A 13,632-nucleotide genomic window follows, 5' to 3' on the forward strand; every position below is an offset into this window, starting at 1 on the left:
GAAGAGATCACATCTTTGTCAACCCACTACTTCATGGGTTAATGAAATTGGATGCTCCATTTTGATGTGCTGCGCTGATTCTATTCCTATATATCATCCAAACCTTGTGGGCGGCTTGTCTAATCCTAGTTTAAGCCGCATCTTAATTAGCTCATGAGTTTGGAAATTCCGAGTTTATATAGCCAATTATTACATTAATCAAATTTTAAAAATATAAAAGAAGAAGGTGGAGAAGTTGGACTAATATAAAAATAAAATAAAATAAATCAATTTCAAACGATCTCTTCTCTTTGATCTTTTGTTAAATCAAGAGAAGAGCCGTCTTGATTAATAATTGTGTCTACATTTAGATGCTGCGCAATAATTTAGAATGATAAATAAAATAGGAATGCTAGATATCGTCGTATTAAAAAAATAATTTTTTATATGAATGTTAAATTTATCTATTTTAAGGGGCACGCGAAGCTTATAAATCTTAAACATCTTAAAATTATAAATATCATTTGTGTAAATAAAAAGACACCTCACTTCTTCTCATCGTACTCGACAAAATAGAAAACAGGACTGGCTTCTTGTGTCAAAACATGCCTAAAAATCGACTCGTGCACAAAATGAAATTTCTTAAACTAAAAGGCTAAAGAGCAGTAAGAAAATAATAATGCATGCATGCTAACTTGCACGTAACGTTTCTGTAATTGTTAACAAAATAATATGTCATCATGGTGATTAGAGATTAAAGAAAATAGCCAGCTAGCTTGTGCTGATTAAACACAAACACATCAGCAGATAGGATAAATAATATACAATATGTGATACATCGCATCTCTCTCACACACAAACACATAAAATTGAATCGTAGAGGCTTAGGCCAGTTTAGTTAGTCAATACAGATAAAAATATCTCATTTGGAGTTGTACTGTACAATAATTTTGACTATCCAAACACAATATTTTATCTTTTTAAGTTTTGAAAATATCTGTTTAAATGAATAGTAAATAAACAATATAAAACAGTTTAAACTGACATAAACAGTGCCTAAACAAGGTCAAAACTAACTTAAACAATACATGAATAGTACGTGAATAATATATAAACAGTAAAACTGACATTAACAATATATAAACAGTACACAATTCAATACGAGCAGCAATAAAAAGTAGAGATACAAGGACAAATATTCTTCAAATTTTTATTTGAATTTAAGAGTATTAATTACGAAAGAAATATGAAACGAGTATTACAATATTTATTAATTATTATTTGTATGTCTATCTAACAACAATAAATGAGCAATAATATTATAAAATTTTGATTATATGTCTATCTATCTTCTCTTGAACCTTTCTAATTTTTTTGTTAAGAATTTTGAAATAATTTTCATAATGAGAAGTGTTATAATTATGAAAAGATTTTATAAAATTAAATTTAGACATGACTTTATATAATTAATTAGATCTATTTAATAATAAAAAATAATTTTATAATTTAATATATCACATTAAACTACGACACAGTTTATAAATTTAATTTTATATTATGGCAAAAGCAATTATCTTTCTTAATATTCAAAACGGGTTGAAGCACGTAATAAAAAACCTCTCAGCGTGGCAAAGCTGGGTCGAGCCAGCCATGTTGGTCATGCACTCGGTATCAAAGTCAAGCTTGACAGACAATCAAAGATGGAACAGAAAACCCTGTTATTTATGTCTACAACCTCTAAGCGATATACATATGTCAGCATCCTCCAACAAAGCCACCACCACCACAGCATATATACAGTTCCATCTCTCCTTGTATTTATATGCACAAAGCCCCCTCAAATCCCCTCCACCACTTCGACATTCCAAGTCCCAACCTTTTTTCGATCCATTTGCTTTGTGTCTCAGCTTCTAAATTCCCTTCTCTCCCAAATCCCCATTTGCTCTCTTCCTTTCTAATCTTTTGTTCTCTTTTGGGGGCTTTCCTTGAACTTTCACCCACAAAATGATACCAACAAAGCATGGATACGGATTCTTCAAGTTCCGTGGTGTCCTTACTGTCCTTCAATCTTAGTACTCTTTCTGCTCTTTGATTGCCTAAACTGTCCTACCTTAGAACCCCACAGTTATTGTTTCTTGCACTCAATCTAACATTCATAGGACAAAATCTAAAAACCCCACTTCCCCAAAAGTTCAAATATCCTTTGCTCTTATCCCATTTTTTCACACTTCAACCTTTTCTAGGAACAACAAACATTTCACTTTCCTTCTGTCAACTCGTTCGCCCCTCATCTTCGTGGTCTCTCTAGTTTCTCCTTTCTTCTTTTCCAAAAAGAAAAAGAAATCGTATATACCATTCTAAATGGTTCCTAACAACTACGACTTCTCACGTGCGGTTGTGGAGATGGCATGGATTATGCTGAGGATTGACTACTCGAGGCTTTTCTGGCTTCTCTTTGGTGTCTTCTCCTACGAAAACCACGAGGGAAAGCCGCGGATTTAGAGCACGTTTACTTTCATCAAAATCCAATACTCCTAATTTCTCTTATTTAGTTTTAATTCCTTGAAGCCTGGGAATTTTAATTCCCGCCATAGTTTAGCTGGCAAGCTAGGCACATGCAGTGCTTGGACAACGAGGTTGGCGGCCCAAACATGTATCGGAAGCATTTTGGAGAACGCACCCACGATGCCAAATCGGAAAATGGATACGTTGAAACCGATCCCACTGGTCGTTACAGCAGAGTAAGCCAAGCTTCAACCTCTTTATATACATCTAATTTGGACTGCATATATTATATGTGTGTGTTTAATATTTATGGTTCATTCAAATTGATGAAATCTTTCTTCCTTTCTTTTGGATGAATAAATGAAACAGCTTTTAGCCAAATTGTTGATTTCTGCATCTGTTGAATTGAGGGAACATTTCAATAATCTGAGTAATATATATCAAAATAAGCTATAAAGTTTACATTTTTTGTAGAAGGTAAAACCATTTTTTAATACTCTCTTCTTATCAAATGGACTTTGTTTACTTTGTCGAATCCAAAGAAGTCATTGTTTAGTGGCAGCAAGTTTTGTTGTTTAGCTTTTCGGAACAACTACAGAGACATTTTCTGATGCCCCAGTTGTAATAAATTACTGCTAAAAATTGTTCCTCCCCCTCACCCACCCCTCTTTCCTTCTTCCTTTTTATTACATGGCCTATTGATTTACCGATATCATATATTATCGTTGACTGTCTTCAATATGTGGACACTAATGTTATCATTTGAAGGGTTCCTATGCTTGTGTCATGTTTGTCCATATGCGGTAACTAATATTTTTTGTGGGTCTAGTTGCTTCGGGTGAAAATTAAGGGGTAGATGACTGTTCTGAGCAACAGTAATTAAGTTCACTTTATTTAAAGTATGTACTAATATGTTGTGCGAGATCCTTAATGGAAGGACCCATTAGTGTCAAAAAAATATTTTTCATATAAATGCAAGTTTTGATAAAAAAATCTTTCCATATATATACACAGAAGTTTTGCTTATTGATTTTGACTTCATGAAGTTTTTGTGCTCTAAATCATGCCTGATTAGTTTAGTGGTGAATTAATGGACTTTGTTGGTTCCTGTTAGAATTTTGTTGTGGAAAAATGTAACGTTTCTTGGGTAGAACTTCAGAAAATCTTGGTATTTCAAAGCACTCTGAGATGACACCGTGTAACACCAAGATAATTGAAAGGCATCCACTCGTCCAGGGGTGGACCTAGGAAATTCAAGTTGGGGGCAGAACTATGAAAATAATTGTTTTTGGGGGGTAGGGTGGGCAAATTTAGTTTTTATAAATTGTCTCATATAAAAGCCATTAATTTTTTTTTTTTTTTTTTTTTTGTGATTTTTAGATTTTTTTTTTTTTTGGGGGGGGGGGGGGGGGGGGGGGGCTCCCAACACAGGGTGGTTCCACGCCTGCTCTCGAGCACTGGCCACGTTGCATTTATGGTAATCAAGATACTTGATTACATGACTCGAAATGAACATAATGGGATACTGTGGGGAAGTATTGTACATGTACCTGCAGAACCTTTGAATGACAAACATAAAACAGAACCAGGTAGTCATGAATGATTTAATTGTAGATACACTGATTACTGGAATGTGATTAGACATTAGTTAATGGTAAAGTTCCATCCTCTTCCGCCAAGGGAAAAGAAAAAGAGTTAAGGGTAAGTTTCAAATGAGATAAGACTTTTGGCAGATAATTATATACCCCTTTCTCTTGCTTGCTTATGCACACAGTTGCTGATTTTGTAAACCCGGCCTAATTCATTTTGCTTAGCAGAGCCAAGAAAAAGTGTCCAAATCTATTGCTACCTTTGTTAATCTTTTTTTTATCCTGAATGGTTTTTTTTTTAAAAAAAAAAAAAAAACTGACATTTTGGTTGGTTACTTGACCAATGTTATTACTGCAGCAAATAATTGTATTGTTGATTTTGACATGATAATAGTGTTTTCTTTGTAATGAATAGTTTGACGAAGTTCTTGGAAAAGGAGCGATGAAGAAAGTGTACAAGGCAATTGATGAGGACCTTGGGATTGAGGTGGCATGGAACCAAGTAAAATTGAACGACGTGCTTCGCTCACCAGAGGATTTGCAGCGGCTGTATTCAGAGGTTCACCTCCTCAGCACCCTTAATCATGACTCCATCATTCAATTCCACACATCCTGGATTGATGTTGATCGCAAGACATTCAACTTCATTACCGAAATGTTTACCTCAGGGTCACTCAGAGAGTAATTTCTTATCCGACTCTAATTTTGCTACTGCTTTCATTTCTTGATATAGACACTCAGAACTGGCAAACCTGTTGTCGTGGATGTATAAATAACACTCCTGTTTCTCAGGATCCAATCATAATTTTTTAATTATACAGTAGTTCAAAGAATTAAGATGAGAGACATGGGATTTGGACTGTGTTGCCCAATCTAATGTTGCGGTAAAAGTAGGCAAGAAGAAAAACTGTCAAATGATACTGTCTGTGGCTTCTACATCTTCATAATCAGCTTCATAGACAAAGTCACAGTGACGGAGTGAATTTTGTGTTTGATAAAAATGATTGGATTTGAAGCTCTCCACCATAATGTAACTATTACCCATAAAGTATGTGATAGAAGAATTCAGTCAGCCATTTTCTGCGGATGTTTTAATCTGGGAACCATATTTACTTTGCAACTGTCCTTAAATATGAAATATAATTTTCTAAGTTGACTTATATATATGAATAAAGGAATGACATCCAGCATCCTCGTGTGATGCAGATACAGGAAGAAATATAAAAAAGTAAACATTCGAGCCATTAAGAGCTGGGCCCGCCAAATCTTACGGGGCCTTGTTTATCTTCATGACCACGATCCTCCAGTAATTCATAGAGATCTTAAGTGTGATAACATCTTTGTCAATGGCCATCTTGGACAAGTCAAAATTGGTGATCTAGGACTTGCAGCAATTCTTCATGGTTCCCGATCTGCCCACAGTGTTATAGGTACTTATTTCTCAACCAGTAGCACTTGAAACTTGCAGGTACTCATCTCTAATTTTTTCTAAGTAGCTTTTCTGCCATTTTTAGGCACCCCAGAGTTCATGGCACCAGAATTGTATGAGGAAGATTACAATGAGCTCGTTGATGTATACTCATTTGGTTTGTGTGTGTTGGAGATGCTCACATCCGAATACCCATATAGTGAATGTTCCAACCCTGCACAAATCTACAAGAAAGTGACATCGGTAAGGTCAATTTTGATGCCAAGTTCATAGATATCTGTGAAACTAGAATCTTAGCTACATGCATCTTCCTTGTTTAGGGGAAGCTGCCAGGAGCATTCTACCGGATTGATAACTTGGAAGCACAGATATTCATCGGAAAATGCTTAGTCACTGCTTCAAAGAGATTATCGGCAAAAGAATTATTGCTCGACCCTTTTCTCAAACCTGATGAAGATGAACAACTGCCTATGACAAATCTTGGAAGTCAGAAGCCATTTTTAAATAAAGGAAAAATAGAGAAACTACAATCAAACAATGTTCCACACAGGACCAACATGACAATCACAGGGAAGCTCAATCCAGATGATGATACCATCTTTCTCAAAGTGCAGATTGCTGATAAGGATGGTACTTATACTATAGCTTCTCTTAAAATGCAATGTTCTAACCTAATCATTTCTATAGAAAGTTTGTTTTGGAACACATCCAACCACATTCTTGATTAAGTTGAATCCATAATCAATATGTTATAAAACCAAAGGATCTAAGAGGTTGGCTGAACGTTTCTAGACTTTGCCCAAGCAGTTAGTGAGCTTTTTAACTATATTTTATTGCAGGCTCTACGAGGAACATATACTTTCCTTTCAACATTGTAACTGATACTCCTGTTGATGTTGGTAAGGAGATGGTGAAGGAATTGGAGATCGCCGATTGGGACCCATTTGAAATTGCAGATATGATAGAAGGAGAGATTTCTGCTTTAATACCACATTGGAAAAAATGGGACGTGTCTCATCCTGAAAACTACCATACATTTAACTACCAGGATGATGATGGTGATGATGGGGGACCTTGCCACCCTTTTCACTCTTTCTCCTCTTGTTCATCATCCGAAGCATTGCCATCAGGCTTGAATAGGATTGATGAAGTGGCAGAACAGTGTGGTTGGCTTCAAGGTATGTTTCTATATTTAGTTATTTCGAAGCTAATGTGTCATGCATGTCTTTGGAAGGCTCCTTGGCTATCACTTAGCCTGGGTTTAAGGGAGAGTAGTGAGGTGATTCCTTCTTGTTATGGATTTTATTGTGGGAATAGAAACAGGAAGTCTTCATCAATCAGCTCAATTGCATGGGCTTTCTTTATTTTTCAAACTGACAAAAGCAAGCACTTGATGCAATGTGCTGCAGGGATTATATTTATAGATCTGGGTACATGATACCACCAAGCCTTTCTCAGGTTGTTAGACCCAAACCCTTTCCAAGCCTAAACCTTGGGCCCTTAAGAGCATTGAGTTGCGATGGTGTAGCTCAGGCTACCTTATAAAATGTCACAGACACATATTTTAATTTGCTTCATAGGTCAATCACTCAAATAAAAATAAAAATAAAAACTATTTGAAATTTGACATATCAGCTTGTGTGACACGTCAATTGGTGTGATTGGAGATGATAAAAACAGTACTAGGAAAGTCTTTAGTTTTAACAATTTAAGATCTTGATTTCAATTAGAAGCAATTGCTGCTGCAGATAATTTGCTTGAAGATTCCAGCTCTCAGAGCTCTTCACACTCAGTAACATATTCGAACATAGATTACTTCTCTGGCAGTGAGCATGATGAACAGAGCACAAGTCCGGCAAGAGGAGATCATCAACATACTATGATCAAAAGTACCAGATTCTGTCCTGGGGAAGTCCATAAATTACTGCCGTCCATGGCTAGTAATTTCTGCATGCAATGCAGGGTTTTACCAGGATCACATGGAGCTTCTTCTAAAGGAAAAGTGATGTTGGACAACCGAAGATTAACGAGAAACAGGTCACTGGTAGATATACGTAGCCAATTGCTGCACAGGTCATTGGTGGAGGAGGTGAACAAGCGGCGGTTGTTTAAGACAGTCGGAGCAGTGGAAAATATTGGGTTTCAAGCACCATGTGAGGTTTCTAAAAAGGAGCTGTCACGGCCATCAAAGCAGAAGAATTTGAAAATGCTAATCTGATGAGAAGAACGATAAATTTGAACATGATCGGTATGTTGGACCCCATTAATTGTGGTTTACGATGGTCCAAAAATGGGGTACTTCAAGGCTATATATATGTGTATGTGTGTGTGTTTTGTAAAATAATTCTGTAAATTTGTCTACATAGAGTGTGCTGTTTGAGAATAAATCCCTGTTTGAAACTGGGGCATGGAATGAATTGCTTCTCTTTTCTGGTCCCTACAGTGTAACAAAAAAGAGTCGAGGGGGGAAGGAAAAAAAAAAAAAAAAGGAAAAGTGTTTCCTTTCTTTTCCTGAATAATTAATCAGGACCAATATGTACGTATTTCTTTGGAATAAAACAAAAGGTGAGAATGCCTTGTCACTCCGTTTTGGAATTTTCCCCTCGCGCGTATATATCTTTATCATATACATAAACGATGAGGAATTTTCTTTCCTTTTTTTCTTTGTTTTTACCCAAATCTGTTTTGCGAATCCAAATCTGCCAAACGATAGAAGAAGATCTCAACATGAGTTTCTGATATATGGAAAGCAATGCAAACTCATGAAGTATATAGTAGTACTCGCAAATTTATTGTTAGAAAATTATGCCATGCATGCAGCATGCTATGATGGTCGGTAATGAGTTTGCCATGCAGAAAGCTGCGATGGTTGCATGATAGCCACAGCTGAGGGACTAACTGGAAAGATTAATTGTGCGCCATTATCCGTCCTTGCAGAAGCATTGACTTTGTGACAGATCCATTACATGAAAGAAGAGTTCATGATTGAGGGTTCAAATTATAACTTTGTAACAAGTTGAGCTGACACCAAAGTTTTCCGTGGTGGCCATACTGATATGGGATAAATGAGCTAGGCTAGCTTAGCTCTGGGAAATGCAAGTCTCCAGCAGATGTCTGAAAGTAACAAGTCTCGAGAGGTCTTTCTGTATGAAAAGAGACTTATCGAGTATTATGCATCACATGGTCGGGATCCCAAAAAACCATAAATATATATATATATATATATATATATATATATATGTATATAGATGGCTAGCTAGTTGGCTAACTTGATTTCTTTCATTTTTAATGTGGTCCTGATGCTTTGATCGTTTTCTTAGGCCTGGTATGTATGCGATTGCGTGGTGGTCCTTGTTGCAAGAAGCTTATAGGATTTCCTTCTATGTGAATACTTGTCTACTGTCATCATCCTTTACAGAGTTTCCAACCTAGCCATCTCTCTCTCGGCATTGTCTTTTAGCAGAAGCTTGTTTGCAAGAGTTAATGGCGATTTGTTTACTGGTTTTATCAATTCTTCACTGCTTCATTTGCTCATATATTTGCCGAGAAAATACTATAGATCACTCAACCAAATTATTATTACCAGTTCCGCTCTCGACGTTGTTAACAGTAAACTGATTAGACGCAAAGGATCCTCGAACCCCTTTTATTTTTCAATTCCTTTGCAGCTTTATTCCATCTTTTCTCGAACCAACTTTAATGGAAGAAATACATATATAGAAGCTTCAGAAGAATAAATACACATGGTAATTCACTCGATCACGAAAGATGCCATTTAGCATTACAGAAGCCTTACAGAACTGTCAGATGAAAAAGATACAAAAGAAAACAGATCAAAGAAAGGAAGGAATTATATATCATGGGGAAGCAGCTGCATGCATCCATCGATCCGCAACTTTGTTGCAAATACATGTTTGCAAGCTTGCTTTTGTCTGTACGTAACTACGATTTTCTGCCGTCGTGAGTGAGGATTTCAATAAAATTAATGCCGTCCTTTTTCTTAAAAAAAAAAAAAAACAGCTTGCTTTTGTCTTTCTACGTCCTTCAAAACATTAATTGCATGCAATTACTAAAAATGGGGATCCGCGCCTTGTAGCATTAGTGCATATATAGGTTTCATGGTTTCGTTCCACGTACACATCAATATTATTTAGATCTATGTCTTAATTATTGCAAGGACAATGAACACACAAATTAATTGACTGCTAGCTCATGCAACCGTACGTACCTTGTCTGTACAAATGCTACATGCCATCAAACGTCTGTCTACAACATTAACATATTTATAAGGTGGTAATTATAAGAACATAAAAAAAATTATAAGAACACTAACCTTTTTTTTTTCCTCATCAAGTAAGTCTTTATAGATAAATTAACGGATACAAGATACAAATTTAATGAAGTGAGAGTCTCTTACCGTCTTTCCAAAATCAACACACATTATAAAATAAAAGTAAAAAAAAACAAAGAGGGTGATCAGAGTCAAAAAATTAAATATCACCCAATTTCCAAAAAGTGAGACCACTTAGTGATGGTTTTAAAATAGTTTAATGAAAAGACTATTAATCTGTAGCTAGAAGCTATAGTACAAATAGATGTGCTGCAACGTGTTGGTTTGGATTGGCTAGAAGGAACTATCACATCTATTTTTATTTAATCTCTAGTTAGGAAAAGCAAGAACATAGTGTAACAATAAAAAATTGAGACGAATCGTCAGTGAAAGGCCACCATTGGCTGTGGCGGTTCATGCAATAACACACGCGCCACACCTTGAGTTTAGTACACGCGCGTGCACTAACCTGCAGCTTGTTAATGTTCATTGTTTAACAATAATTCTCACCTAAAGAAACCTTTCATTGGTGGTCCTCTAGTAGCTGTTACGCAGTGTTGGATCGAGTGAGAACAATTAATATATAATAATTTTTATATTTTAAAGCTAGCGTCATGTGTACTACTACTGGTACTCCGCGATTAAAATTTACAACGTAGTATATAATATAGCCTATATATATATATTTAATTTGAATTATAATATAATCTTAGGTTGACGAGAAGTCTACTTGCAACATCCATAAAAAAAAAAAATATTTCATAAAAATAAACTTATAAGTTGATATAGATTTATGTGATACGTTAGATTTATTTTACGAAATAATTTTACAATCTTACATACGTACTGTATTAAAACCATTGTGATTATCTGACTCTCTCTCTATATATATATACACAAATTAATTACTTGTGTATATAGGATGGCTCTATTAAGATTTTCACATTTAATGGTGAATAATTGTTACATATATGGCTGCCAAAGTAGATGGTTAACAGCTAGATTCCCCTATTATTTAACCAGCAGTTAGAAGAGCCAAGGGAAATTATTACTTTTTAAATGCGGCATTATTTGATTAGTAATTGTAATGAATATTTCTATACAGAGGAAGAAGATCACAATGAATTTAAATGTTACAGAGAAAAGAAGATGAAATATTTTGAACTTTTAAAAATTTCAAACTTTGTAGTATTTATTTATATGGCATTTTAAATTATTTTAACTGAATAACGCGAACAACAAGAAAAAGGTCTTGTTCCGAGATGTTGTATTTAGAACTGAATAAGTTACTTATGTTGCTTCTATTTAGGGCGTATGTCTTGATGATCTGATCAATGAGGATGTGGCATTATTTTTAATTGTGTATTTAAATTGGAAATTGAAAATTTAGAAGTCCCTTTACTCTTATCAGTCAGGCTAATTAAGCAATAAATTATAAGAGAAATACTAATTGTACTTAAGAAAAATTTACCAAAAAAAAAAGTTACTTCTTCACGTGTTAGCTATTGATATGTTGAAAATTATAGAATTTTGAATTTTAAAAGAAAGCTAGTTTTGCATCATGTTTTTTTAAGTAAACTTGTAAGTAATTATTACACTACTACTCAAATTATGACAATTAATTTGGGAACCATTCTCCTTTTTCTTTCTGCATGATTTTTTTTTTCTTTGAATCCATGAGTAGAACTGCCAACTTAACAAACCAGGCTCCAAGATTCAAACAGTGACAGGGCAAGGCCCGGTTGTGTTTAAAACAACTCCATTTCATGGATATATAGCTCATTCAGATAGATTTTAGAAATTAGAAAATGTTCATTGCTCGTCATGTTGGGGTGCATGCGCCCATGCTATTGTTCCAACCATTCAATCTTTTATGATATTCGATATCGCAGTCTGCAAACATGAAGAGAAATTATAGAAACGGATTGTTTATCTCATGACTTTGGAATATGTTGTCTCAAAAAACAAAAAACAAAAAACAAATGTGCCGTGCTCTACAAGTAACCTGCATAGAGATATTCAGTTGTGGTCGAATCCAATGCATAGAAGTCCCCACGACCACAAAAAATGTAACACTCTATCATGAACAAAGTTGCAAGACCATTCAAGAATTATGCTACTAATTCGAGATTCAGAGAATCCAGAAAGATTTGAAATGAGTGGTTTTCCCAGTCAAGCAAACTATAATCACTAACCTATGGCAAAGACTGAAAATTTCTGCTTTATCTATGATCTTGGGAGGACGGAAATTCAGAGAAGGGAGAACAATAAAGTGTGTAATTAAGCAGCTACAAAGATCGTATGCATTTCATGATCTTCAGATCTTTACAAACGTAGACTAGCCATATCAAACCAAATCTGTTCAAACGTCTTTACTATGAGATCGTGGTATTCATCCGAATTCAGTGAAAGGTAACAAGCAAGTAGGTCTTCCAAATCCTTTGATGCGCGGATGTTGTTTTCGACAATCATCTCCACCATTGAATCCCTGAAATCTGCCTCTGGATCCATTGACGATTTCTCAACTGCAAAGCTCTCTGAGATGCTCCTATTCCTTGACGACAAGTTCTTTCTGGCATGAGCCTGAATCTTCCTGCTTGCCGCAAGTCTTGGAGAATTGGTTCTAAGTCTAATACCTGGAGAAATAGCAGAAGACCTTCGAACACGAGGATTGGCTTTGTGCTCCTTTTGGGTTCTTATACTTTCCTTCTTGACTGTTTTGACAGATAGAGGACGCCGTTTCTGCATCTCCTCCAGTACTTTAGATGATGAACTTCTAAACCTAGTGACTTCAGAGGTCTTATCATCAAATTTGACTGGTTTGGTCAAAATTGGAGAAAGGCCCAACTCTGAAATCGTATGAAACTCTTCTATCTTCTTCACCTCCCCAATAAAAGATTCGTTGTTCATGTCGAGGATAATGTCAGAAGCTGAAGAACGAACTCTACAATTACAAGAGCTCGAACACGAGGGTAGCTCAGATGAATCGGGAGCAGCCAAGTTATCAGAATCTGTGTCGGATAGAAGACGAGATTCATGGATGTTAGAGACACTGGAACTATCAGTAGGGGAGACAAAGTAAGTCGGAGATTGAATTGGACTCTGCTTAGTCCAAACTGAATCAAGCTTGCCGTTACAGCTACAACCAGCAGAGACAGGGGCCATGACAGCTCCAGGAGAAGATTTGTAAACTAATTTTCTACTGTTGCTTCCCTTGGATGATCTTCTTGGTGGATCAAGGAAATGGGTTTCTGAGGATTTTGGGTGAGAAAGTTGGGGTTGTTTGTGTGATTCTGTGGTAGTCATTAAGGGTTGTTTTCTTCTAACTGGATGAGAGGATCTATGCTTCCTGCCTCTTCTGCTCATGTCTCTGAGCTTATAAAACCAGGCGTTTGGCATCATATCTGACAATGTGAACCTGTGATTACCCATTAAGGATGGGAAACTCAATCTCTCAGAGGCTGGTTTGTGTTTTCCTGTATGCGAGACTCGGTTTTCCTTTGAGTTTGGTAGGAGTAAGAGTGAAGACAACAAGAATAAAGAGTTACAAAGTTCGGTTTATAAAAGTTAAGGAAAAAGAAACTTGGGGTCCACTAGAAAAGTTCAGCATGAAAGGGAGGGAGCAGGAATGCCAATTAAGATGAGTTTCCTTCACTACCATCACCACAAGCACAATTCCACAACACATCTTTTGTTCTGTATCACATATTCTGTTTTGGTTTCTGCATGGTGATCTTATGAATTTGACACCAAGATGTAGAACCTAGCAATTTTAAACAATAACGAACGAACAAACAAAC

General features: G+C 35.8%; 2 protein-coding genes across 2 annotated transcripts; one reads left to right on the plus strand and one right to left on the minus strand.

Moving 5' to 3' along the window:
* The first annotated feature begins 1,747 nt into the window (after window positions 1-1,747).
* On the plus strand, window positions 1,748-8,087 carry LOC121240399 (probable serine/threonine-protein kinase WNK4). The gene is made up of 7 exons (XM_041137844.1): window positions 1,748-2,720; window positions 4,489-4,754; window positions 5,280-5,503; window positions 5,588-5,745; window positions 5,823-6,132; window positions 6,342-6,680; window positions 7,251-8,087. The coding sequence occupies exons 1-7, from the start codon at window positions 2,595-2,597 to the stop codon at window positions 7,718-7,720; spliced, it is 1,893 nt and encodes a 630-aa protein (XP_040993778.1). The 5' UTR covers window positions 1,748-2,594; the 3' UTR covers window positions 7,721-8,087.
* Window positions 8,088-11,959: 3,872 nt separating this feature from the next.
* LOC121240429 (transcription repressor OFP4-like) lies at window positions 11,960-13,414 on the minus strand. Its single transcript, XM_041137874.1, has one exon. The coding sequence runs from the start codon at window positions 13,262-13,264 to the stop codon at window positions 12,158-12,160; it is 1,107 nt and encodes a 368-aa protein (XP_040993808.1). The 5' UTR covers window positions 13,265-13,414; the 3' UTR covers window positions 11,960-12,157.
* Between the last annotated feature and the right edge of the window lie 218 nt (window positions 13,415-13,632).

Source organism: Juglans microcarpa x Juglans regia, chromosome 7S (genome assembly GCF_004785595.1).
Source record: "Juglans microcarpa x Juglans regia isolate MS1-56 chromosome 7S, Jm3101_v1.0, whole genome shotgun sequence".
NCBI lineage: Eukaryota > Viridiplantae > Streptophyta > Magnoliopsida > Fagales > Juglandaceae > Juglans > Juglans microcarpa x Juglans regia.